The 27,866-nt window shown below is 46.2% G+C and overlaps 1 protein-coding gene across 12 annotated transcripts in view; it reads right to left on the bottom strand.

Annotated features, from left to right (window-relative positions):
* The window catches only part of PALM2AKAP2 (PALM2 and AKAP2 fusion), a 448,549-nt gene that overhangs the window by 32,710 nt on the left and 387,973 nt on the right, over window positions 1-27,866 (bottom strand). For all 12 annotated transcript variants that reach the window (XM_086683682.1, XM_086683680.1, XM_086683683.1 and 9 more), the window contains one exon: window positions 122-2,525. In XM_086683682.1, coding sequence (XP_086539808.1) covers window positions 122-2,525 — 2,404 coding nt within the window. The remainder of the gene's footprint in view (window positions 1-121; window positions 2,526-27,866) is intronic.

The raw sequence follows: 27,866 nt of genomic DNA, 5'->3' as shown, positions 1-27,866 counted from the left end.
CCTTGTGTCAGTGCCCCCGACACTAATTCTAGCTACACCCAGAGGAGGCTCCACAAAGAAACACATAAGCTGGAATCAACCGATTCCCACGGCGTCTGTCTCTGGTGCGCACTTCACTTACCTGGAGCGGTTTTGTAGCATGACGTTCGGGAGGGCAGCGATTGGGCATTCTTTGCCCTGGGGCTCTGGGTATTCTGCAAGACTTGCCTCTGCCTCTTCAGTTCCTCTTCCCTTTCTTGAGCTGCTCGGATCTCTTCTTCGATCATGGACAAAGTCCGCTGCTTCCTTGACCTCAGCTTGAAGGGCCCAACCATCACATCGGACTCTTGAGTGGCCAGGAGCGAGGCTGTGCTCCTCAGCTCAGCTGCCTCTGAGTACTTGCTGAAATAGCTCCCTTCCGGTCTGGTCTCCTCCATGTTTATTGGGCCACTGGGCTGTACGGCTGGCAGTGGCTGGGAGGGCCCCCTTTCCCTGAGTGCCTGGTCTTCAGCAGGCAGAATCTTTGGTAATACCTCCCTCTTCTCTTGAACAGGAGAAGACACCTGAGGCGGCTCAAACATGCTCTGAGGCTTCTCTGAACTGGGAGCCCCAGTGCCAGCTTCCTCTAGAGTTGTTCCAGGTCCCTGCTGTTCTGTCCCACCCTTGCTGGTTTCGGACACAGCTCTATCCACTTGCTCGGCTATGGCTTGTTGAATGGCATTCTGCACCAGGAGACCAGCCTGATACTCCAAGGGGTCATCAACTGATGGAGAGTCTCCCAGTGTGGATGAAGGGGAATAGAAACCGTGATCGCTAAAGGACTTGGAGACGCCTTCTCCTCGGCCCTCTGAAGGGTTGTCAGTTTGTGGAGTCTGGGGCAGAGAAAAATCAGCCAGTGAATTCTCCTGGAGGGCATTGGTTGTCTCATTGGAGGCCCCGCTGTCACTGATGTTGTCCATGCTAAAATCGTTGGACAGGGTCTCCAGGACAGTGGTATCCTGGGACCTCACTGACAATTCATCCAAACCAGAGTCAAGCTCCTCTTGGGTCAAAGAGACATTGACTGACCTTGAAAACTGATCCAAGATCCCAGGGTCGTCATCCTTGACCACAGTGAGGACGGCCCGGGCACTGGTAAACTCCCCATCCTCTGCCCACAGTTTGGATAAGGGCCCACGTTTGGAAGGCTCACTGTAGGGCCCTTCCCTCCCCTGAGGAGCTGTGCTGCCCTGGCTTCCCCCCGCAGGCTGACTCTCCAGGGCACAGCTGGCTTTCTGCTGCCCCTTGGCTGCTGATGCACCACTGTCTTCTGGAAGGCCCCCGACGGAAGCTGGTCTCGAGATGGTCAGTGGCTTGTCTGAGTTGATTGACCCCAGAGGCCTATAAAAGGGCTTGATAGAGAAGAGCCTAGGTGTACTCTGGCCCTTGGCCACTGTTTGCCTGGAACTCTCCATGAGCTGGAACTGTTTGCGAGCAGCGGAGAAGTCTATCTGCTCGGTGACGATGTCCTCCTTTACGTTTTCTGCCGCGCTGGCCTGGTCACGGGAGGCCACGGGGGCCGCGCAGAGCTGGGCTGGGGGCGGCTGCTGCTGTTGCATGAGCAGCTGTTCCTGCTGCGCCCTCCTCTCCTTGCGCTCCCTGTACTTTTTGTGCGACTCCAGATGTTCCTCGTCCAGCTGCTCCTCGATGGTTTTTTCCTGGGGAGGATTCCACCATTTTGCCGCGATGCCAGGATTCTTTTTCACGGCCTGGCTCCGGATGAGTTCTCTCCTTTCCTTTTCCAGCTCCAGCATCTCTTCCGAAGGCCTCACTTTTCTGACACAGAATTGCTCCTTCTCATTCTCGTCGTCCTCAAAGAGCTTGGAGGGCTTCTTGTCCTCATGGAAGGCACGCAGCTCAAACTTGGCCTCCTTCTTCAGCGTGGTGAGCGTGAGCTCCCCGTCACGGCCCGAGCACCGCGAGCTGGTGGAGGAGCTGGGGCTCGCGGGTGCCTGGAGGCCGTCCCCCGTCAGATCTTGGGGCTGGTCAGGCGAGTGGCCGTTGGCTTTTCCACCCTCTGCCATGGCGTCAGAGTTGCTTGTGCTGAACTCGATGTGAGGAGGGGCCTGTCTGCCCGCTGCCCTCTCCGTGAGTTCTGGCTGGATGGCTGTGTGGGCAGGTGGGCTTCGACTGCTCGCCACGACGACTGCTCCAGGCTCTGGGGACGACGTGCCGTTGTAAGTTCCGTCCACAGCAGAATCGCAGCAGCTGGCCTCCAGCACCTCGTCTAGATAGCGGATCTCTCTGGCCACATCATTATCCAGAGATTCATGGTGATCAGCGAGGAGGCCATTGTGGGGGGGTGAGTAGAAAGGGGAGGGGTGGTCCATGGAAGGTGGGGTAGAGGTGATTCCAGGAACACTTTTACATTCTGCAACAGAGACTTCAATTTCCATGTTTTTGTGATCTGGGGGAAGGGAGCTGGTTGCAGGCTCCAGGGGGCTGACGCTGCAATTGTCTCTCTCGTTTTTTAGCCGGACATCATCCTCAGAAAGCTGGGGAGGCTTCTGAAATAAACAGACAACAAAGGTCAGGGTTAGCTATTAAATCTCTTATGGAGGCGAACCCTGAGAAAGTAACTGGTAACTCGCTGGAAGAAAAACTGAAGCAATGACAAGTTCTTTGGAACAGAGATTTCGCTTCTAATAATTCTTCGCATATTCATTTTGCTGTGGTAATTCATTCATAAACCTCTCGATGTTACAGATTCTGCTTTGTTTACTGGGGGTCCAGAGAACGTTCAATAAATGCCAGTCCCATTCTTAAATTTAAAAGTAAATTAAGATTCAGATCATTTGAAGACATTGCTCAAATATCTTCTAAAGTAGAAAAGATTATACAGGAATTGTACCAGAATTTAATAAAACATCTTAATAGCAAACAACTGCAGAAATGTAATAGGACTATTTGTGTGTCCCCAAGTAAAGCAAGAAGGTCCTTTGGCATCAGCGATTTTTATTGAAATCCTCTGCCATATGTAATGCAATATTTCTGGAGACAAGAAACTTCCTGGAAAATTTTTCCAAGAGAAAATACTGGAAAACATAGATTCCTTCAATGGCTCCTTAACAGCTACAGGGCCCCAGTGCAATGGCTCTTAATCGATTATGTACATTATAAACACTGTAACCAAAGCCACTGACTGTATAGTTCTGTTCTCTGGGACTATATCAAAACAACACTCCTTAGTTAAGGAGTGAGGGCTACTTTGAAAAGTTAGTAGCCAGCAGCAATTCTCCAGTTCCTAAAATGCACTATATGTGATAGCTCCAATCTTATTGCTCAATAAGAAAAACCACATCTTTTTAATGTTTTGAAATAAATCCTATATTTTCACCAATCCCATGTGATTTCTTTTTTGGCATTAGTAAAATTAATTTTCAAATTCTAGGAGGATTTTTTTTTTCATACCCAAGGATTCTGGTTTATCTCAGAAAATTCAGTGGCAAATTGTAAGCTTAATTTGAGTGTTCCTCAAGAATTTCACTGACACCTTGGTCAGGCTTGTCTTCCTCTCTTGAGTCTAGAGTATGCCTCGTATTACTGACATAGTACAATGCAAAAACTGCAAGATGGTACCATTTTCATTTGCATCGGTTGTGAACAATTTTAAACTCTTAGAACATAATATTAAAACACCACCTCAGGATGATTCTCAGGAGATTCATTTCAAAACACTTCCAAGGAAGGTTCATAATTATGGATTTGTTCATGAGACTTAAACAGCATGGGAGTTTACCCTACATGCTCTGCACTTCTGTCAGAATGCTGAAAACTCTCATGGTCATCCATGACCTAGAAGGTCATCCATGAGCTGGAAGGTCACCCATGAACAGGTGGTTTCTTTCACTCTTCATTTTTTACATTCTCCTTTAGACTTAAATCAATCAAGTAATATATGTTCCTTCTTTAGGAATAGGTAACAATGATTCTTTTGTCAATACCTTCTGGTCTTGGATGAACTTCCAGTCTAGTTCTGGTCTTTGTCCAAATCTGGTCCTTTAATACCATTAATATTTATAATGCTAATATCTTTATTTTATTTTATTTTTTTACCATTAGCTAATGGTTCTTTTATCTTTAAAAAAAATTTTTTTTTCAACGTTTTTTATTTATTTTTGGGACAGAGAGAGACAGAGCATGAACGGGCGAGGGGCAGAGAGAGAGGGAGACACAGAATCGGAAGCAGGCTCCAGGCTCCGAGCCATCAGCCCAGAGCCCGACGCGGGGCTCGAACTCACGGACCGCGAGATCGTGACCTGGCTGAAGTCGGACGCCTAACCGACTGTGCCACCCAGGCGCCCCTGGTTCTTTTATCTTTAGAGTGACATCAAGAGTCATGTCAAAGACATTTTTACTGCCTTTTAAAAACATTAACTAGACTTTCTTTTGGCAAGGCAATCGCCAGTAATATCTATGTCGTTAAGAATTACAGAAAAAATATTAAGTTTTATTTATTTATTGAGAGAGAGAAAGAAAGAATGAGTGGGGGAGGGGCAGGGAAAGAGAGTCCCAAGCATGCTCTGTGCTCTGCACCAAGCCTGACTCGGGGCTTGATCTCATGACCAGGAGATCATGACCTGAGCTGAAATCAAGAGGGGTATGCTTAACCGACTCAGCCACCCAGGCACCCTAAGAATTAAAGAAAATTTGAATGCCTGCCACTTACTGGCTGCCATTCAATTTCAAATAAACCTACGTCAAAATTAGCCCACTCCATGGAAAACTATTACTGGAATAAAGAGACCAACAAAAAGAGACACAAGGCACTGCTACAGTGAGAGACAGATTATCTGTGAGTCTCCCACCCCAGCTTCATTTAGTCAATGATTTACTGCTAACAGTCTTTATGGGAATAAGGAGAGCTTTTCCTGTATCCTATTTGGCTTCTGGGGGCGGAGGAGGGAAGATAGGAAAATGGTAGGAAGTTGCTGGAACTGAAAAATGGTTGAAAATCACTGCCCTATTGAACATAAAGTATTTTAGAGTAGTTGGCATAAGAGGAAAGAGGGTGGCATAGCATTAAAGGAATTTAAAAGGCAAATAATTCATTCTATAGCTCATTTGGTCATTAATCCATTCATTAAACATGCAGGAAGCTTATTTTGTGGGGTCATAATGAGATTAGCAGCAACAATAAGCTCCAGGAGACACTTTTTTTCTTAACAAAAATTGGACTTCCTAGGAAGCCCTAAGTCTCTTTTGGAGTTTATTTCGTCTTGTTAGGAGGAGTGAAAAACTTGCCTATAGTTCTCTCCTATTGTTAATCACAGGGATAGAAGGTCCTGAACCCCCTCCACAGCATTGCCCAAGAGCACGCTGTCTCTTTCTCCTGGGTACGTCCATTCAAGCGCCGGACAATGAGCTAGGAGATGCTCTGCCAGCATTTTTTTCTGTCTCAGAACTTAAAAAGTACACCAACCCTTTTCAAGGCATACTTTCTGAAGTAGCAAGTGGTCCAATTCAAAACTTTAAAAGTCTGAGAACAGCTTCTGACAATACATTTTCGCAATGTCAAAAAGACTACCATCAGCTTTTCGTCAGAAATGATGAGTCTCATTCCTTGAATATCTTCTATGATGGGTCAAACTAAGATTTTGCAAATGCTGATTACTGCTTAAAAGTCAGAGTTTGGAGTCCCAATGTACTGAGACATGATTCCGTTCCAATACACTTGTGTAAAAAATCTAGGCACTGGAGGGTGTAAACAGGAAAGCGGCTCTCTCTCCTTCCCGTTACAAGGGGGCTCCTCCCGCTTCTTTCCATAAATTCAGAACATTTTTCTTGACACTCTGTTCCATGTACTTCAGAGAGTAGCAGCTCTACACCCTAATCAAGGTAGAAGTAATTAAAGAGATAACCCTGACTTACTGATTCACAACCATGCCTCAGAGATCCTGAGTTTTGGGAAAGTTAGGCAACAGTTATAACAAAGGAGCAAATTCCTGAGTTCTATTCTCAACTGGAGGAATTTACCTTCATGCAAGATGGCCTGATACAATCAAAGCCATCTGTAAACTACACCAGGTAAACAGAAGTGGCAGGAATCTGGGCTTGGTGTCATTAAATGATGTCTTGCTCAAACCAACAAATGCTCAGTGCTCCCTTCGAAGATTAAAAAGACTAGACTTTTCCCTATGCTTCAGATAAGGTGAACCTGATTCCGGATTCAGATAAAGTACACATTCATCAAGGGGACTGGGAAGTCCTTCTGAAATCAACTGTGCCTCAGTGCAAAACAACAAAAACAAAAACAAAACCGAGCAAACTGGATTTTCAAAGGGTGCTAAGGGGCACCCTCTTTGGACTGCCCCTGCTAACCCTCCAGGTGGAGGCCTTGTAGAGCACAACACATAATACCTGCCAGCCTACTGGCTTCCCCAAATAGCTAATAGCTGGTCAGGACGTCTACTATTTACTTTAGAAGATGTGGGCAGAGACAATATAATACAGCTGTATGTGTGTGTTTGAACTTAGTTTAAATTACATTCAGAAGCAGATAGCCAACCTAACTGGGAATATACACTCTAGGAGTGGTCAACCAGGATCTAATCAGAAATTCCAGGCTCCACAGATGGCTTCCTTCCTGGGTATTTTGGCTCTCTTTAACTCCCATGGCCCCCTGAGGCATTGTCAACTGGCATCATTAAGGTGAGAAATGGGTTTTCATCAGTGAAATTAGTGGCTTGTCAATTAGCATGATAAAAACTGGAAATCTGGTGAAGTTGGTGGTGTTCAAATTTGCGGATTAGAGATGTTCTCCGTCCTTTCCTGAAATAGATTTACAGACAGAGTGAGCAGGGCAGGGGAAGGGGGCTCGTACACCCTTAGGGATGGTGCTTTGAGCCTAAAAGCTAAATGGCTCTTTCTCTGCCTTTAGGTTCAGAGGACTTTAATGGTTTATTAACCCCTATAGGGTAAGGGAATCCTGCCTTGTAAAACCTGTCTTCATTCAAGGTGGGGCTGGAGCATCTAGAATCTTCAGGAGCTGGGATTTCTTTGAGGTTACAGACAGTAGGTTTTATGCCTACTTTTACAAATGGTTGCTTAATAAACGTCTGTATGGGTGCCAGAACTCAGTGCAAGACGTGCTTTTATTATAACCCGGTAGCCAGGTTGTGTCTCAAGCTGCCGCTATTTACCAAAACGTGTTTAATAGTTATGCAAAACAAATTAGTATGGGTTAGTTTACAATATGGGTGGTGCCAAGGATCGCCTATGAAAGTTCTGCCAGACCCTATGCAAGACAATCATGGGACTCTCCTTGGCAGACTGTAACTCCTTTGTAAGCAGGACTTGTAACAAGATCTCTCAAATCTGTTTCGGGAATTAGAGTAGATAATGTGTTTAAAAGTACTATGTATACCGCGAAGTGTTTAATGCAAATGTTCCTTATTATTAAGCAATTTTACACGGAAGTGTAAATGACCATTATTAAATTCTCTCTGGGAGCTGGTTGACTTTTTGTGGGGAGGAGCAGGGCGTGATGGGGAAGTTTTCATTTTGAGAAGAAATCCACATGAGGCAATTACAGGGGAAAGGCCGAGGCAAGGCTAGAAGTCAGACCTAAGGCATCTCTAACCTCCCTAATCTTTTCCAGTCACATGGGAAGCAGAGGAGGGGTCACACATTGGCCTGAACAGAACCTGGACCATTGCCAATACACTACTAGCTGCACAGATGTACAAGTGAATGAGGCAGCACAATGAGCCTGTTTGGTGGGCACACCGTGAGTGTCACATCCCCATTTTTTTAAAGTTTATTTATTTGGAGAGACAGAGAGAATGGGGGAGGGGCAGAGAGAGAGAGAGAGAGAGAGAGAGGGAGAGAGAGAGAATCCCAAGCAGGCTTCAGCATGAAGCCCAGTGCGAAGTTCGAACCCACAAACTGTGAGATCATGACCTGAGCTGAGATCAGGAGTCGGATGCTCAACCGACTGAGCCACCCAGGTGCCCCGTCACATCTCCATTTTATCGCGGACACACTCTGTTCATAGTACACAAACATACACGATTTGGGCTGATACTTGCAACAAGGCCCTTTTGTATGCAAAACTTTAGTTTTAAAACTTTAGAATATGAGGTTTAGAGAAATTGAAAGATTTTTCCCAAGATCACCTGGCTAGGAAGTGGCAAAGACAGGATTTGAAGGCCAGTTCTTCCAAATTCTCTCCTAATACTCCAAAAAGTGTTCTCAGTGACAGCAGGCTTTCAAAATGATTAGGGCTATGTTAAGAAGGGTGGATAGATTTAAAGAGTATTCACTTGGCTTTCTGGTTGACTGTTTGCACACCTGTATCTCTAGAAGTGATGGGAGACACGCAATTTGGCTTCAGAAGTCAGAGACCCCTCCCCACCATTTATTCAGAAAGGAACTGAGACAGACTTCCTGGAGACTTAGTTTCAGCTTCCTTTCTTTTGCTCTCCCTGTAGGCCCCCTAGTTAGAAATGAGGGTGCTGACTTCCTGCACGGTCTGGGAATTTTACCTTTCCAGCTGGCCTCTGAGGAGAGTCCTCTGCTTCCTCCACGACAACCTAGGGGCAAAATATTAATACCCCACATCCCAGACATTGCAATAGACACCATGCATAAAGGCTGTGACTCCTTCCCAACACCACAGAGTCAACAGCACAGGCGAGATTCTAGAAGACTGTGTAATTTGCCCAGAAAACACATCAGGGTTCTGACAGCTGCCCAGCTGGGGTGATGGACGCCAGTGTGCTCTCTCTTCCCAAGGCACTTGCATCTGCAGCTGGGCGTATCATGAGCTGAAAGAACTTGAAGGAGGTACATTTTCCTTAGCAGATATGGCTGGGACCAGGGGGTTACCAAAAAGGTGTCCTTTGCTACAAGGACAAGCAGGAAGCTGTAACTTCTACTCAAATGTATTCACAGCTTCCCCACCCACCTCCCCACCACCCTCAGGCTGTTACCTCTTGACACAGCCTGTTACCAGCTGTGACCTCCCAGGCTCCTAGCCTAATGCCTGGTGTGACCCAAATCACTCAAACATCAGCAGCAGGCTGCACAACCAGCTTCCTACTCTGAATAACCCAGATTACTTCCTACTAAGGCCATGCTATTTAAATTAGAAAGACTTTTCCCCAGGTAATAGGTGACCTGATCCTTTAATCCAGTTATTTTTAAGTTCCACCAAAAATACAAACTCATTCTTGGCCAGGGAACAGAGGCGTGGCTATAAAATAAAACTTCCGCATAGCTGTGAAACCAGAGAGCATCTCCGTTTTCCCTTCTTACCCTTTCTCTCTTTTCCTAAGTCGAGTTTTGAGTACACAGGGCGCAATTGCTCTCACAGCAGAGAACTGGTTCTGTGGTCCATGTGGTGGAACCATCTAAAATGCTTCTTACAGTTCTGTGTCTCCCTCTCTCTCTGCCCCTCCCCCGTTCATGCTCTGTCTCTCTCTGTCCCAAAAAAAATAAACGTTGAAAAAAAAAAAAATTTAAAATGCTTCTTACAGGACTCAACTTCCTGGCTGTTATTTCTATCACGAAGATAAATGGAAGGAAGGGATGCAACCCGGCTCATGGAGCCTGCAAAGATGTCCACATTACTCTCCTGAACTTTATCACAGTTGGAGGGACCAGACTGGAGCTAAGGTCTGGAGATCTGGGGCAGAGGGACTCCCTAAGCTGAGGGAACTTCAGGAGTGTGGGAGGGGAGCCCAGAGGCTGAAGAGGTCAAAGTGCATTCCTATGAGGATAAGCATGCCCCGGGAACCTGCTGAGTGGTAAGCTTTGGGCGGGGCCCTGGTGGGGTGGGGTCCCCTGAGCTCTGGGGTGGTCCCTACTCTGCAGCAAGAAGCGTACAGCCTTGGAGGCAGAGATTTCCAAGGAAATCTCCAAAGAGAGAAAAAAGTACGAGGCAAAGGAAGTGCTAAGTCGGAAGAAAATCCCAGCCCTGTACCACAGCACACACCGGGCTGGCTAGAAAGAGTTTATGAAGAAAACCGGGAGTGCCCAAATTCCTCAGCAGCTGGCCTGCAGCTCCTCAGACCCTCCCTGCTGAAGATGGCAAGCTGGGGGCAGGCGGGAGAAAGTGCGGGGGGCCTCTGAGTACCCCCCTTCCACCCGGCCCTGTGAGGGAGCAGAGAATGGGAATGTCTGAGAATGTCTTGCTTCCTTCCTTGGTTTGGCTTCAGGCTTCGGCCAGGAAGAGGAGGGGAGAGGTGATAGCCTGGGCCATATTCCAGTCCAAAGGCCTTTCCTCTTCTGCCCCCTCGCAGTGCTTCTTCCGGCCTAGAGGACCAGGGGCCTAGGTTGACGGTGGGAAGCCAGAAGCCCGAGAAGGACCCCTTCCTGGTTGATGGGAACATGCCAGACTTAAAGACCCTGAGCACTCCTGGGCAGTTGCAGGCTAAAGTCAGACCAGGCGGGCTCAGGGTTAAACGCTCTGACCCCTGATCCAGGGAGCTAACACTAACAATGGCTCTTGGACCTCCTGCCGTGAAGCATTACAGCTAAATATGACTGGGACAGTTCTAAAAAGATGTTCCTGCTCTTACAGGCCCAGCCTTTCTTGCTGAGAGCTTCTATGGCATCACCATCCTGCTATCTCTCTGGCTTAGAGTACAGATACAGCCTTAGAGTATAGATACGGGCTTGAAGATGGGTTGAAAATACTTCTAGAACCTTCCTTCACTGGAAACAAACTACATCTTGGCTCACACTTCTGTTGAAGGAAAGCGGTCAATTTATAATGTCATGGAGTCTCCCCGAGACCACAGCCTGCCCTATTAATAGTATCCCCTTAACCCAGCTCCAAAGTCACCGGCTCAGATGTCAGGCTGCACATCTGGAATATGTCAAGGTGTCGTTTGATTAACACATTTACAGCTTGGGCTTTCTGTGAAAGCAACTGAAGATGGGGGTGGGGAGCCAGGGGGGTTGGAGGGAGGAAGGAAGCTGTTTCCTTTTCTATAGCAACTGGTGAAAGGTTTGTTTCTTTCAGCTGCCTGGAGATCCACTCCCCACAGGAGTGACTGGGAACGGCTGGGAGGCTTTAGGGTTGCCCCAACTGAGGAAAGATGCTTCGTTTCTGCTCCAAGAAGGTCAAGCTTCACTTCCTCCTCAATGCAACAAACTCCGAGCTCTGTCAAGGAGTCCTCAGATGCTCTTCTCCCCAGAGGCCCTTTTCTCCATGAGACGATTTTACAGGGCAGTCCCCACCTCCAGAATAAACCAACATCAAGGCCTCAGAGGGAACTCTGGCTCCTGCAGCCAGAAATTTCTAGGGTAACTAATTCTGCCGAAAGCAAAAGCAAGTCCGGCTTTAGTTCTTTATAACTCAGCTGTGTCCCTCTTGGTTTTAAAATAGTTCAGGATCTTGGGTTCTTGCCTGGCCAACCACTAATGGCAGAGAGCAAAAGCTGAGCACCACTGTGGACCCAGCACCAATCCACTATGTTGAGGCAGAGAGCCAAGAGAAAAGAGGAAACGGTGCCAGAAGCCTCTGAGCTTAACCCTTTGTCCACAGATGACACTGTGCACATGAACGGAGCTGATGAGGTTCTCTTCCCACTCCCTGGGCTCCTACAGGACACAGGCACACACATTCCCCAGAAAGCCCCGAGTCACTCCGTGAACGTGGCGGGTCCCACAGCTCGGCCTCGTTACAGACCAAATAAATGCAAGGCGTTAACTAGGAAACCAGTCACCAGAGTCACTGGGTCGCTTGCTTCTGTTCCGGACAAGGACAGACACACAGGTTCTCTTTCGCAGACACCCTCACGCACCATCGTCCCGGCCTCGTGTGCCACATGTGTGCATCTTTGCACGCACTGGACGCGTGGTGCCGCGCTTCCTCTCTGCCATTTAACTTGCAAGCTGGGGGGGTTGATGAGATTTCCAAGAGAAGCAAGTCGCCAGTCGGAGCTCAGCTGCCCGCTCGCTCTGCCTCTAGAGGGAAAGGACTCCGCAGCACAGCCCTACAGTCCCGACTCTGAGTCCCCCTCCACCAGGACGGGCCCCGGGAAGGAACCCGTTCCTTCCAGATTAGAAAAGAAAAGGACAGTAAGATAGGTCAGCAGACTCGGCTTACCCTGCCCACAGTGCGTGTCTCAAACGTCCCCAGTCGGAACTGCCTCTTTTTCCAGACGGATTCCTGCGCACTGGCTCAAGCAGGACAAATTCCTTCCGAGCCTCCTGACTGAAGCCTGTGATGTCAGAGCCGCCCCTCCCTCTGCTCCCTAAAAGGCCATTCACACAAAGAAGGGCTTTAACCTCCTTCAGAGAACCTTGGCCCCTCCCTAGAGGCCGAGCCTGGAGGGCAGGCACCGGCCAGAGGCAACCCCAGCCTTCTCCCCAGGTGCTCAGAGGGCCCCAGGAGCTCCACCCTGTCCATCGGAACCAGTTACCACTGTCTTCTTAGAAAGTCAGCGACCGGCCTCGGGCAAGCAGGGAATTAATATCCTGGCGATGCTGAGGTAGCAAAAATTCTGAAAGATCCCAAAGATCCAGTAAAATTATATATACTATAAATACAATACATATATAATATTATATAGAATATACATAATACTGTGAATAGATTTAGAGTAGATATATGTGCCTGTGTGTCTGTAAAGTAACAAACGCTCCCTGTAGAAAATTTGGAAAACACAAGTTATTCATCTTCCTTCCACGCAGGGGAAAACAGTTAATATTTTATCGCGTCCCAGTTAGTCTTCTTTTTAGAAATATGTATTTAATATAGTGGAGACCAGACACTACATGCAATTTTGGGGCCAACACTTTTTAACTTCAGAAGTTTATCTCACAAGTACTTTTTATGTCCTTCAATGGTCTTTGGAAAATAGATTTTAAAGGGTTACATGGTCTCTCACGCTGAAGTAGGACAGAGGAATTTGAAGTCTGGGATGAGTGTTGTTACTTCAAGATGTGTCTGGGGGAAGTGGCTCCATTTTCTCAGAGGTAACCAGTATCTTCTGCCACCAAACAAGGACAGCCAAAAAACCAGATCCCTACGTACCTCGGGTGGACACAAGTGTCACCAACACCCCCCGCTCTGTACCACAGAATCAGACTCCCAGCATTACACACTAAAGCTAATGAGTGATGACGTAAGTCCCCCTGCCCAGGTATTCAGACTGGCCCCCAACACTGCCCCCAGGTTCTATCCACCTGGTCCCCAAACTTAGGTTGACCTAGAAGAACAATTGGCATAACTCAGGGGCTGGCTGAGAAAGTCAGTCAGAATGCAGGTCCCTGCGTGGCTGTGAAGGATTCATTTTGGAGAAGACAGAGAGAATGGATATTTACAGGGAGAGGACAGCAAACGCCAAGCATGGTCCTGCACAGCCAGCAAGTTCAGGAGCAGTTTGGGAGCCATTTCCCCTGGTAAATCAGGCGGGCAGCCCCGAGTTGGTGGCCGGACTCCCCAGTGGTCTGCGGGTTGGCCAGCAAAGCAGACCTCCCTGGACCTTCTCGAGAATATAAGTCAAGGAAAGAATAATCAGAGTGGATGAAGCTCAGGCAGAGTCTTTTGGAAGAAAAGCTAAACGTATACTATACAACTATTTACAACATCTAAACAACACCTATAATATGCAGAAACTTATTTAGAAATATCCGGGAGTTTCTCAAGGGCTAACTCGGTGATACCAAGTCATCAGGGAATAGTGTGGAAACTCTGAATTTATGTACCCTTTGGAATAATTGGAATGTTCTTTGGTACAGTCAGAGGTATTTCAAGATGCTACTTGACAGTCTAAAGTAAAAATGAGGTGGGGAAATTACACACCAAGGGTGGCATTGCTCTGCTAGAGAGTGACAAAGCAGACGAGGGCCTTCCACGAAGACACGGTTTCAAGCCATGAGGCAAGAGTGGTACCTAGGACCTTCGACATAATCACATCTGCCCCCTCTGCTTCCATGAGGAGGTTTATAAAAAATAGTTGTTTTAAATCTTCCCTGTTCACAAAAGAGAGAATGATATGTGCTCTTAAAGTACTATGACCTAGGGGTACCTGGCTGGCTCTGTCGGTGGAGCATGTGACTCTTGAGCTTGAGGTTGTGAGTTTGAGCCCCACCTTGGGTGTAGAGATTATTAAAAACAAATAAATAGATAAACTTTAAAAAAATAAAATAAAATAAAAAAGAAAAAATAATAATAAAGTACTATTATCTAATTTGTAGCCATGCTTCTCTCTCTCTCTCTCTCTCTCTCTCTCTCTCTCTCTCTTTTTTTTTTTTTTTAAGATTTTGAGTAATCTCTATACCCAACACAGGGCTTGAACTTACAACCCTGAGATCAAGAGTCACATGCTCTACCAACTGGGCCAGCTAGGTGCCCCATAAATAGCAGGCATGCTTCTGACTGGAGTCTGAGATGCTATGTTTCACTACACACACACACACACACACACACACACACACACTCACTCACTGTTATGGGTTGGAACCCAACTTCCCAGGTATAAGTCCTAGCACACAGTACCTCAAAATGTGACCTTCTTTGGAGACAGGGTCTTACAGAAGTAATCAAGTCACATGATCATTAGGGTGGGCCCTAATCTACTAGTACCCTTATAAAAAGAGACTTAGACAGAGACATACCTAGAAGAGAGACCACGTGAAGATACAAGAGACAAGGCAGCCACCCATAAGCCAAGGAGAGGGGCTTGGAATAACCCTTCCCTACAGTCCTCAAAAGGAACCACGCTGCCACCTTTCGCACTACCCGTGTCCAGGACTACGAGATAGTAAATTCCTGTTGCTTAAGCCACACAGTTTGTGGTCCTTTGTGATGGCAGCTCCAGGAAGTGAATACACATGCACACATTCAGTCACACACGTGCACACATGCATGCACACGCAGGCACTCACACTTGTGCACACGCATATGTACACTTACACGCACACACACCCCTCCTTCTGGTTGCAAAAATCGGATGGAGTTTAGGAAGACTGTGTGGCAAAGCCACAGTTGGGTGCTCCAGAAAAGCGCTTTATACTCCGAGGCAGAGGGAAAAATTTTCAGTCTCCGAGGGTGTCTGGCTCTGGGGGGAACGAAGCCATTTTGAAACTTGGTCCTGGTTGGCTGGGGAACAGAGTGCAGTTTGTGAGGGCCCAGGGCCTGGTGTCTGTAGGAGATCGATGCTGCTAAGCCATCATTCAGCAAATATCTGTTGCACCCCTACTGGGTGCCAGTCATATCTTCTCGCCACCAACGGCAAGGTGAAGCTTCTCATCCAGTCCAAAGAGGGGCACGCCCCAGCCCATGCAGCCAAGCCCTCCCTAGGGTCACACAGCTGGTCAAGAACAGAGCTCTGGCTGGAAGTCATGAATCCCACCCGGAGAGCAGAGCTCTGCCCTGGGAGGCACAGTGGGCAGTTCAGGGGGGAACCCGGGAAGTGTGACAGCAAACGGGAGGCAGAAACTGGTGGTCTTTGAAACCATGCACCTGCTGCTACGTGACTTTTGCAAGGCCGGGTTTCTTTTCTGGGTCTCAGTTTTCTGGGCTGAGACATGAGACACCCAAACCAGGCGAACCCTCAAAATTCACTTCCTTTCTGCTCCTAATCCTTGTGGTTCTGTGATGTCGGCGTGAACCCTGGGCAAAGGTGAGGCGCTGGGCTGTTCTGAGGCTGGTAACCGTGAGGGCAGAGCCGAGAGGAAGCAAGCCAGCAAATGGGAGCAGCAGCAGCAGCAGCCTCAGGCTTTGAAACTGCTTGAAACGTGTGCCAAGAGAGATTTCAAGGATTCCCAGCTGGAACTCGGCTGCCTTAGACGTTCCCCTTGTCAGAACTATAACTCTTTCGCCGAAGGAGTTTATTCTGCTAAGTGTGGCCAGCCCCTGTATATACGTTCGTGTGACAGAATGTTCCAAAGCAGATCTGCTGAGATCGGGAGGAACTAGATGGAAGTAGGCATTGTGGAGAGAGGCTGGCTTCAAAAATGGTGAGACCCAGCCTGCTGCATGGAATTACAAACCAGGGAGGAGGGGAGAGGTCGGGGCTGGGAAAGCTCCCTCCACATGCTTCCCAGAACAGAGGGGAGCTGGGGGTTTGCAGCTTTTCAAACTGCTCCAAGGTCCAACGCAAGGCACACACCAAAGGAAGCCAGTGTCTCAGCACCTCTAAATGTCCCTTCTAAGTGGTCATGGCTGCCTTCTCCCCTACCGTTCAGGTAGGTCCACCTCAAGTCCCACCTCCACATGACTCCACACAGCAGCAAGGAGGCCAGTATTTAAAGCAAGTTACATTTAGATGTGAATGTGATGGGAATATTCATAATTAAAAATAGCCTGTTTACCCAAAGGGATCTCTAACTGGGGTAAAGTGTGGGAAACTAAGACTCGCCCAGTCCTTAATTTATTGAGGGAAAATTGATGAGAAGGGAACAGCATAGCAACTTTGCTTAGAAAGACTTTAGGAAATTCAGTCAGCTGTACCTCCCTGGTGCTCAGGGCACTAAAAGCCACAAAGCAGGGAGCTGGCAAGAACCCACACATGGATGTATGGACTACCAAGCTATGTCATGTACCATGATCTTATTTATTCCCACAAAAAAAAAAAAAAAAAAAACATTATTCTACAGAGAGAGAAATAGTTCAACAACTTCCAAGCCCTTACCCCAATCACTCAGTGTACCCTCTGACTGCCTCCAGTACTGCTCAAAAGGTTGGCTTTAGGAGGGAGGAAAATCCAGAACCCTTATGGTCTGTGTTACGCTTCCTTCCAGAACCAGAATCTGGCTTCCTTCCAGAATGTGAAGATGAGTAACGACCCTCTAAGGGAAAGGGGCTGAAAAAACCTAGCAGACCAGTGCAGTGCCACAACGCCTGACATTCACTACATTTCTGCCCTGAGTCTTTAGGAACTCCCTCCACCAAGGATCTTAGATTCGAAGGGTCCCTCTGCTTCCTGTCTCAGACACTATTACTCTTATTTTCTGCAGGAATGTTGGTGACATCATAGTGTATCGTGGAGGGCAAAGCTTTAGAAGAAATGCACTGCCATCTTGTAACAATAAGAACCTTCAGGTAATCCAGCAATTGTATTATTAGGTATTTACCAAAAGATTAAAAAAAATACAGATTGAAAGGGGTACATGCACCCCAATGTTAATAGCAGCAACAACAGCCCAACTATGGAGAGAGCCCAGATGTCCATTGACGGATGAATGGATAAAGATGTGGTATGTATGTATGTTACACATTTGAACTGTAAATACATTTAGACTTAGGGACGCCTGGGTGGCTCAGTTGGTTAACTGTCTGACTTCAGCTCAGGTCATGATCTCACGGTTCATGGGTTCGAGCCCCATGTTGGGCTCTGTGCTGAAGGCTCGGAGCCTGGAGCCTGCTTCGCATCCTGTGTCTCCCTCTCTCTCTGCCCCTCCCCTCCTCAAAAAATAAATAAACATTAAAAAAATTTTAAATACATTTAGACTTAAAATAGACCAAGGCTTGGCTACTTGTTAGGTATTGCAGTGCCTCTTAATCTCCATTTTCTCTCTGCACAATGAATACTAAAGCCTTCACTCAGTCATGATGATGAATGTGTATCCACATGTAGCCTGCCCTCAAGGAAGCTGTGCTTTCTTGCTGTGGTAACATTATACTTTTAGCAGCAGGCTCTCACTATTGCAACTTAGGGCAATATAATCTTCCTTTTTCATCAAAGATAAGTAATTGACTCCACTGTCATGTATGAATATTTTCCTTCCACGAGCTTCCTCTTCCCAGAAAAGTTGTGAACCACTATGTGAGTAACCAATTCCTCTTGGGAAGCCAAATGTCATAGAATTTCATAAACTATGTCACAGTCAAGATATGTCATAGGAAAACACCTGTGAAAAATTTCCAAAGGCCTGAGCAGTCAAGGAGAAAACAAAAATTGGAGGCTGACTTTATGTATTATTCTAAACAACGTCTTTTTTTTTTTCTACGTTCAACTTAAATGTGCAGATAAGTCCATCTAGTAAACCTTCTCATCCACCTACAAGACAGACAGACAGACAGGTAGACACACACACACACACACACACACACACACACACACACACAGTGACTTTAAATCAATTTGTTATTCTAGTAAAGTACTGTAAAGCTTTGAGCAATGTTTTAAAAATAGTATTTGGAAAAAAATACCGTGGGTTTGCCAAACCTAGTATGCTGTAAGCAAAACCACCTCGTCTGTTATTAATGTATGAAGTAAATGCTGAGCAGCTTAGAGACGGATGGTAACTGCACTGGGGCAATCCTGAACCCTTGGCCGTGGACCCAAGTGCCAATTCTGCCTTGGGATCCCTTCCCATCTGTGCCCCCAGTTCCCAGCCCTCAGGCAGCAAGGAGTCAAGTTCCATAGTAGACACACCCACCAAGCTCTTCCCCACTCAAAGGCAGGAGGTATTGCAGAGTATGCCTTCATCTCCCCAAGCCTACGCTTACAATTCTGGAGACAGAAGGAAAACACAACAATCAAGAGGTACTTTTAAAATGAAATAACTGGCGAGCTGCAAGAAAACTCAACAAAAGGATTCACCAGTTACCAACAGGAAAAAGGTTTGGTCCTACTGAATCAGCTACCAATGGATTGCAAGGGAACTGCTGGAAGGTTCTGGAAGGTTTAGACACCCCCCCCCCCCCCCCGCCCACAAAACAGGTGGGTCACTATGTGTCACTATGAACTGCCACTCACTTTTCTTAGGTTTCTTCAGAAGCACAAAGCCATATGTGAAGGCAGACTGTGTAGTAAATAGACCTCTGCTCCAACTAACTCCAGTGCTCTCTGGCAGGAAGACAGAACTCCAGGAAAGTCCAGATGGTCAATCTCAGAATCCTGCTCTGCCAGGACTAAGTGGCAATTCTGGATCAGGATAGGTGCTGGGGACACTGGTCTGCTGAAGAAGAGGAAGGTGCAAAGGGCAGCCAAGAGGCAAGGAAGGCTTCAGCCAGGCCCGTCCAAATTTTCTGAATCCCACCTCATGCAGCAAAACGATACCCTTGACTACACAGGATTCTGAGCCTGGTACCAGAATTGCATTTGTGATTGAAACCAAGGGAAGCTTGCCCCTAACATTGAGGACCTAACCCTGGTTCCGTCATGTGTTTTAACCAGGGGTGAGCACATTCCCTTTGCGCCCCCAGCACTGTGCTCTCCCAATCCTGCACTGGGCCAGCCCTGCTGGACCACACTCTGGGAAAAGTTTGGGCAGCTGAGCTCTGGAGGCAGCTGAGGGCCAGTCACCTGCTTCCGTCCACTGCCTTTGTGGCTCTGAATGCCAGGAAGGAACCTCTGTAGGAGAAGGAAAGCGTGGAAATTCTCTATACCCCTAGGGGAGGCATGATAAGCATAAATGAGCCGTAAGATGGGGTGCAAGAGAGCTGTGGGAGAACACTTGGCTTCACACTAAGAAACACGCTCTTGCCCTTTGCTCAATGTCAATGGAACCCGACAACTACCTCATGTCTCATTTATGAGGAATCTCTCTGCCCAGCCATGGAATCCCAGGAGCAGAGCGCCCATGGTTGAGAGCCAACAAGTTATGCTGATTATGGAAACAGGATAAAGTCTGAGAACCAGCAACAAGAAAGCGGGATGCCATTTGCTTGCACAGACTCTGCTTCATCCTGTTCACCCCCTAGAGGCCCCCTTTGATCTGGTAGCTGACTGTTGCTAAACATTTTGCTGCCATGATTTCTGGACCCTTTTTTTATTCTCTATTTATTTATGTGTGGTCAGGTGATTCAACGGGAAGAACATGAATATTAGGGAAAAGAAGGTCAGGGTTTGAATCATCTGGTGTCACAAACAGATTGCATGATGCTTATACAAAGAATGTGCTCCTCTCTGAAGCTAGGGTTCCTCATCTGTTAAATGGGTATAATTACTGTAGTGGGCTGAATCGTGTCCCCTCCAAAATCCAAGTCTATTTGGGACCTCAGAATGTGACCTTATTTGGAAATAGGGTCTTTGCAGATGTAGTTAGTGAAGATGCTGTCATAGGGGAGTAGAGTGGGCCCTCAACCCAATGACTAGCGTCCTTATAAGAAGAAAAAACACACAAAGTATAAACCAAGAAGAAAAACCCCATCTGAAGACAGGGGTGGAAACTGTAGTGATTCATCCACAAGCCAAGGAGTGCCAAGGATTGCTGTCAACCACCAGAAGCTAGGAGAGAGGGATGAAACACATTCTCCCTCATAGCTTCCAAAGAGAAATAACCCTCCTATCACTCATTTCAGACTTCCAGCCTCCTGAACTGTGAGAGAATACGTATCTATTGTTTTAATCCACTAATTTTGTGGTAATCTGTTACAGCAGCAACAAGAAACCAACACACCCACCTTCTAAGGCTGTTATGAAGATTACAAAAGACACAGCATGTGAAAGCAGCTGGCCTCATGACAGGGACGAGGTAAGCCATCAACACAAGGCAGTCTACGCTGGCTTTCTATGTTGGCGGCAGGCCAACGAAAGAATTTTTCAAGCCTTGTCAGAGGTGAGTGGCCCCAGGGCATCTGAACTTTTTAAAATTTGTGGACCAAACAGGAAGAGCAAAGGGATACCTGTGGTGTAAGGGCATAACTCAGGCAGTAATGGTGCAGGCTTACCAACTGCCTATCTGGAACGGAAGGGTGCGTGGGTACGATGGTCCACAGAAGCCAGCTTGCAAGGACTGAAGCTTCAGTCTTGGAGCCGGCAATGGGTATGCACCTTGTGAAACTAGAGAGGGAACACAGGGGCCCACAGATCTTGAAGGTATTGGTTGAGTTGATGAGCAAGTGGTCATAAACTTATAATGAGCATTATGACATGCAAGCCATTGCCATTAAATGATTTTAATGCACAGTGACGTTTATTCCTCAAAACCAGCCTGTGAGGCCAGGACTCTTGACCTCTCTAATCACACAGCCAAGGAAACAGATCCAGAGTTTTAAGTGACTTGCCTCAAGACACTGAGCAGTAAACAGTGAAGCTGGGATTGGCCTGAGGCTGCCTGTCTCTCGGGGCAGTTAACTGTAACCTTGCCTCCTGTAGATTAGGCATTAGAAGTTGGAACAACCTAGACTAGAGGCTTATCAAACAAGGACGATTAGCTCTGAGCGTGTCTACCACAGACACCAAACGGATCCTAGAACTCTTCTTCCGTGTGCTTTCTGGCTTAGCTGTGTGCCACTTTCCTTTACAGGAAATATGAATGATAGGAATGACAATGGTCACAATTATTAATTGAACGTGACAACGTGTAGGCAACTTGCCAGGCCATTTCCATACGTTATCTCAACAAATCCACACACGAATACCTTGAAGTAGGGCACAATGTCTATGTCGCAGGTGAAGACAGCAAGCCCCAACTTTAAGTATTTTACCCACAGACACAAAGCCAGTAAGTGACAGAGTTGAGACCTAAGCCCTGGCTTGCCCAGCTCTTCAAAGTCCACAATAAGGAAGCAAATGCTGACACCCGTTTTGCTTTCCCAAGACACATGCTGTGCCATGGGTCTCTGAATATAAAATTCACTTTGAGGCCTTAGCTGTATCTCAGATGGTAGTCTTAGAAGGCTGTGTCTGCCATCTGCCCCTACTTGAGATGCCTGGAGTTCTCCTCCAAATGCTCTAGGCGAGTGACTTTCTCTTCAGCTGAATGGTTGGAATTCTCTAGATAATGTCTGGCCACTCCCAAGAATGTCTGTTTGGCTTGTACACGGTCCGGACCACAATAGCAGGGAGCCCAGAGAAGCCAGTCCATTCCGGATGTGGACCCCTCCCCAAACGAGAGGGCAGAAGGTGGAGATCCAAGAACAGGAAACAACAGGGGTTGGGCCTGCAGGTGGGGGCTTCAATGGCTCAGGAACACAATCAACAAACATCTCAAGCTGTGAGATGATGGAACCAAAAGGTTGGCCTGAGCCAAGATGTCGCTTTGTTGTATTCTAAAATGCTGAATCTCAGAGAGCCAAAGCATAAGAGACTGTTGAGAACTGAGAACAAACTAAGGGTTGATGGGGGGTGGGAGGGAGGAGAGGGTGGGTGATGGGTATTGAGGAGGGCACCTTTTGGGATGAGCACTGGGTGTTGTATGGAAACCAATTTGACAATAAATTTCATATATAAATAAAAAATAAATAAAATAAAATAATAAAAAAAAATAAAATGCTGAATCTCCCATTTTTTTCCCCTTAGTTTTTCTGAGCACCTCTAATGCAAAGTGAAGAAGTAAACCCCAAGCCATGCTCCCTGTATCGGTGATTACACGCTGAAACTCAGAATTGGCCCAGATGGTTAAAACTCAGGTATATCTCATTTTGGCAAGGTGTTTGGCAATTAGGGGAATGGGAAGAGGGGGGAGGCAAGACTGTTCCCATAAAGACAGCAGTGCTAACAAGGGTTTGTCAGTTCCCCACTAAGTCAGCCTCCCTCAATGTCACTGTGCAATGCCAAAATGTGTAAGTTGGCACATTTTCTTTTAAGTAACATGGTTGAACTTGTTATGAAAAGGATTCTTTAAAGTCACGTCTTGATTCCACTAATTCATATTTAACAATATATTGGGCCAGTTAATTTCAAAGTGGGGATATGAACGCTAAATAATAACCTGAGAGAATCTGAGGTGTTTAAGACCTTCATCCCAATTAGAGTCATATACCTAGCTTGCCTTTGTTTCTGCAAGCCTAGACCCATCTTTGCAATATTTAAGAATGTAGGAACATAAATGCACCCCGTCTACCACATCTGGGACCAGATGTCCCAGGAGCAAAGGAAATCAGGTGTGTGGTCCAGGAAGATGCACCCAGTCTGTGATCTGAACCCCAGCCACCCCAGTGGACGCTTGAGATCATGCTTGAGATCAGAGACAGAGAGAGGAGAGAGAGAGAGAGAGAGAGAGAGAGAGAGAGAGAGAGAGAGGGTTTGCTCTGGGTCTTGTTCCCCCCACCATAGTGCAGCACAGACATTTCCTGAGGGTCTGTAACTCCCTAAGCTCTGACTAGGGTGCAGTACAAGGAACCGAAAGAAGCAAGCGATGGTGCTTCATGAGGCCCTCGATGTCACTTGGACTTCTTATTCTCTATTTTTGTTAAATGTTTATTTACTTATTTTGAGAGAAAGAGCGTGCGCAAGCAGGGGATAGGCAGAGAAAGAGGGAGAGAGAGAATCCCAAGCAGGCTCTGTGCTGTCAGCGCAGAGTCCAATGGAGGGCTCGATCTCCCAAACAGATCATGACCTGAGCTGAAATCAAGAGTTGGACACAACCAAATGAGCCACCCAGGTGCCCGTGGACTAATATTTTAAAAGACACTCCTGGGGGCACCTGGGTGGCTCAGTCAGTTAAGCACCTGACTCTTGATCTCAGCTCGGCTCAAGTCATGATCTCACCATCTGGAAGACTGAGCTCCATGCTGGGCTCTGCCTGCTTGGGATTCTCTCCCTCTCTCTCTGCCCCTTCCCCGCTTGCACACTGGCTTTCTCTCAAAATAAATAAATAAACTGAAAAAAAAGAAACTCCAGAGTCTGGAATTAAGGGCCCACCACCCTTTCCAAATCTGATCTACTTTCCTCATTGGTACCCTCTCACTCACTCAGCTTTTCTGCAAGGCATCAGGTCAAACTGGCTGCCCTGTGAAGTCTCCTTGTACAAAAACACCCCAGCAGAATGAATTGCTCCGTCACACCTTGACAACCTTCTAGAGGACTTACCCAGTTACTGTTGGAGCTCCCTGAGGGCAGGGTTTGGCCTCACTCGTGTTGGTGAACTGGAAGTTTAGTTGGAAAAGTTATTCATCAGTCATTACCAGTCAAGGGCAATCATCCATCATGGCTGCCCTTCTTCCCAGGGGTCGAGGACGTCACTAGGGGTCTGTTTTATTCCTAGAGGGGCTTTAATTACCTCTGCCTGAAATATGACATCTCCAAGGTTTCTGAAGGTTTAATAACATGCCACTCCACTGCTAAAATTTTTCCTCTTAAACCATAGGCTTATTACAAAGCCCAAATCCAGTATTAAAAAGTTTTGGATTTTGAATCTTGTGGAAAATGCACTCCACACTAAAATTTTCTCCTAACATTATAAACTCTGAAATCTGTCAGTGCTCTACTTCTCAAAAAAGAAAAAAGAGAAAACAATGTGGAGGCATAGTTTTTATATACTTTTTTTCAATGTGGTGTTAAAAAGAAAACCAGAGGCCCCCACATGGCACCACTTGGACCAGGCCAAGTCACCAAACCAGGGTTTAATACCTAACATAACTGCAGCTTCAATCTCCCCCTGAAATCTTAACCTGCTAATCCAGAAATTTCTGATAAGCACCGATGAGATCATATGTCACATGGGCTCTCTCCATCCCCCAAAAGAAGATGAAGTAATCTACCTAATATGATCCCCAGCCCTTCTAAGGGGAAAGTGACCCTGCCTGGAATAATCCTTTCTTTTCTTTTGCTAAAAACTTTTTTGCCCATCCTCCTTCCTATAAAAACCTTCCATTTTATTTTATCTTATTTTTAATTGTTTTTAATATTTATTTATTTTTGAGAGACAGAGACAGAGCATGAGCAGGGTTGGGGTAGGCAGAGAGGAAGACACAGAATCTGAAGCAGGCTCCAGGCTCCGAGCTGTCAGCACAGAGCCCGACGTGGGTCTCGAACTCACGAGCTGTGAGATCATGACCTGAGCCGAAGTCGGATGCCCAACCGACTGAGCTACCCAGGGGCCCCCAAAACCTTCCATTTTATACAACTTTTTGGATTTCCCTCTTCTTGCTAGATGGGATGCTGCCCATTTCAGAACTTGTTTAATAAGGCCACTAATTCAAGTTTACTCAGTTGAACTTTGTTTTTTACCAGTGGGAAAAAATATATATATAACATATATATAACATAAAAGTTGCATTTTTTAAAAATCATCTTAAGTATACAGTGTGGAGGACTTAAGTACATTCACAATGTAGTGCAATCATTACCACTATTTCTAAAATTTTTCCTCACCCTTGGGGCACTTGGGTGGCTCAGTCGGTTAAGCAACTGACTTCAGGCTCAGCTCATGATCTCATGGTTCATGAGTTGGAGCCCCACATCAGGCTCTGTGCTGACAGCTCAGAGCCTGGAGACTGCTTCGGATTCTGTGTTTCCCTCTCTCTCTCTGCCCCTCCCTGCTCACGCTCTGTCTCTCTCTCTCAAAAATAAATAAACATTTAAAATAAATAAATAAAATAAAATTTTTCTTCACCCCAAATAGAAATTCTGTGTCCATTAAGGAACATGGGCATAATTTCTGAAACAATGAGGTTAATGAAATAGGAAACAGAATCTAGGTAGATGGATTACATTTTGTAGCAAACATAGGGGAAAAAGACTAGAAGAAAATAAATTATTGATTGTATTAGGGTGGTGGAATAACTACCCTCTTTTACTCCCTGAATTTTTGGCAGTAAATATTTTAATAGCCCCTGTTTTTGGTTTCCTAAACATACTAGAAAACAAAAGGCAAACCTAAAAAAGGAACAGTGAAATAGCTTCATTTATGAAATTTACGTTTTCCTGAAAAGCTTTATGTAAATTAGCACTGGTTCGTCAATAATTTAAAGTGATTGAAAGTCAAAACGAACAAAGCTTATTTTGACCTGCAAATCTCAAGCACACAAATTACAGATCTGTTTCATCTGCATTGTGCTTAAATTCACAATATTGTTAATGCTATTATATAAAGATAGATGGTTCTGTTTACTTTTTGTAAAAACAACAACAAGAAAACCCTAGCAATTTGATAGTATTAGGACCAATTCTTGAAGGAATTAAAATGGTAACTTGTTTGGAAAGGAAACTATGGTCATCTCCACCCCAGGCTCAAGTGACCTAGATCCAATTTCTAAAGTGACTTTCAAAACAAAACCAAATAACTGGAATACTTCTGCACCCCCCCTTACCCTCTGCCTAGGTGGAGATTTAAGTCTTTCCATAAGAATATATCCCAGATAGGTAATGTCGATCAGTGGTTAACTAGATAATCCCTTCCTTGAAAAGTCTGTTTCCAGCTTAACCTTCTGGTTGGGTTAATTGATGACTTATCTTCCATTAGGAGAGATTTGCACATCAAAGCATTGTTTGGGAAAGGAGAGCAAAGCAGACTGGAGGGAGGAGACTCTTCAACCCTACGGGCCAACTGCAGGATTGAATATTTCCTAAAGGAGATAGCAGTTTTCAGTTTCATAAACAAGCCATTTGTTTGAGAACCGGCAATCCAATTTCTCAACTGTTGATGGATGTCTACAAGCACACACAAAGCAACACAAGCCTTTGTCTACCGACCCTCTCTGATCCACTCCTGGCTGGGATTCTCTCACTTCCGTGGTCTCCGATTTTGTTGTGCACCCGGGAAAAGCACGGGGGTCCCTGGTGCACCTGGAATCATAGAGCCATTTGGGGACAGAAAAGCACTGGGCACTCATCACCTGTCAGTGACACTGCTCCAGTGCACACCCACCAAGGCCTTGTCTTCTCCCCACCTAAAGAAGGCTGCAGCCTCACCCCTGCCCCCAGCAATAATGCCAAGAGGAGTCCTGAGGTGGTTAGAAGCATGGGCTTTCTGCTGTTAGGCCAGTTCCTCACTTCTAGGGTGTGAAGAATCTTCTTCCTGCCAAGCAGCTGTGCACCCAGCGCTCTGGACTTCTGGTCTCCTTTGTGGTCAACCCAGATGTTAGTCACAAGATCTCATCGTCTAGGCACTAGAGTTATGACCCTGCTAAGACCACGTGTGGTTCCACCTGGGTCTCCACCTCACAAAAAATAGAACCTGATGGACCCCAGGTTTTCCTCTTCGAGAAAATGAAACCATGTTTGGCAAAGAAGGGCTCTCCTTTGCAAAGTTATGCAGATATAGCCACTTGATATTTTCCAAACTCCCTACGGATGCTGGTGACACATAATAATTTGTGTATTTATATTGTGAAAAGCAAGAGTAGGGAGTTTGGCTCTAACAGAAAGAATCTTAAGGGGAAAATAAGAGCATTACACTAGAGAGGGTACAATACATATATAACAACCTGGACTGATTTGCTCTTTCAAGTAGAGGCTGCTTACCAAGTTACACAAAAAGTTTTGGAATGAAAACCACATAGACTATTGTGCGAAATTAACCAACTAGCTGAGGTAGCGCGCAAGTCGAAAAGGATACTTGTAATAAAGTTAGTTCCTCATGGATTTGCCTGCTGATAAATTTTATGTCCACCCACATGCAAAAAGAAGTGTGACCAAGTCCAGTGAGGAGCAGTGAAACCCAGCAGTTCTTAGGTATTTCATTAGCTCTGCTGATCAGCACCAATGAACAGCGGGGTATGATGAATAGGGTCAAATATCAGGGACCTGAAAATATATTAGTCTGTAGTGACCAGATGGACATTATTAAAAATTAACTCCTAATTATTTCTTTAATGACATATATACAGTATGTGCATACACACGGAGACATAACCAGAGACCTTCAAAACAACTACCACCACTTAGGGCACCTGGCTGGCTCAGTTGGTAGAGCATGGGACTCTTGATCTTGGGGTCACCAGTTCAAGCCCCACGATGGGGATATAGTCTACTCAACCTCCCCAAAACTGTAGGAAAAAAGTGGCTTCCATCAAGCGCACTGAAAATCGGTTCCCAAGTAGGATCTACAAAGCAAGCAAATTTCAAGCAGCAATGACATTCACACTTAGGCGCTCCCATGGAAGCCCCAGCATAGACTATTGTTAATGCATGGGAACTACAATGCAATCATTTACGTGACAAATTCCTTCTGTTCTCCCTTTTCTGGTATCATTAATCCAGAGGCTTTACTACAACCCAGTCTCAAAAGATAACACTGGAGACATGCATACTGAAGCTTTTGAACAAGCTAAC

Source organism: Puma concolor, chromosome D4 (genome assembly GCF_028749965.1).
Source record: "Puma concolor isolate L17-30 chromosome D4, mPumCon1.1.hap2, whole genome shotgun sequence".
Lineage (NCBI taxonomy): Eukaryota > Metazoa > Chordata > Mammalia > Carnivora > Felidae > Puma > Puma concolor.
Note: the sequence above shows the minus strand (reverse complement) of the source record. Positions and strands in the feature narration are given on the sequence as shown.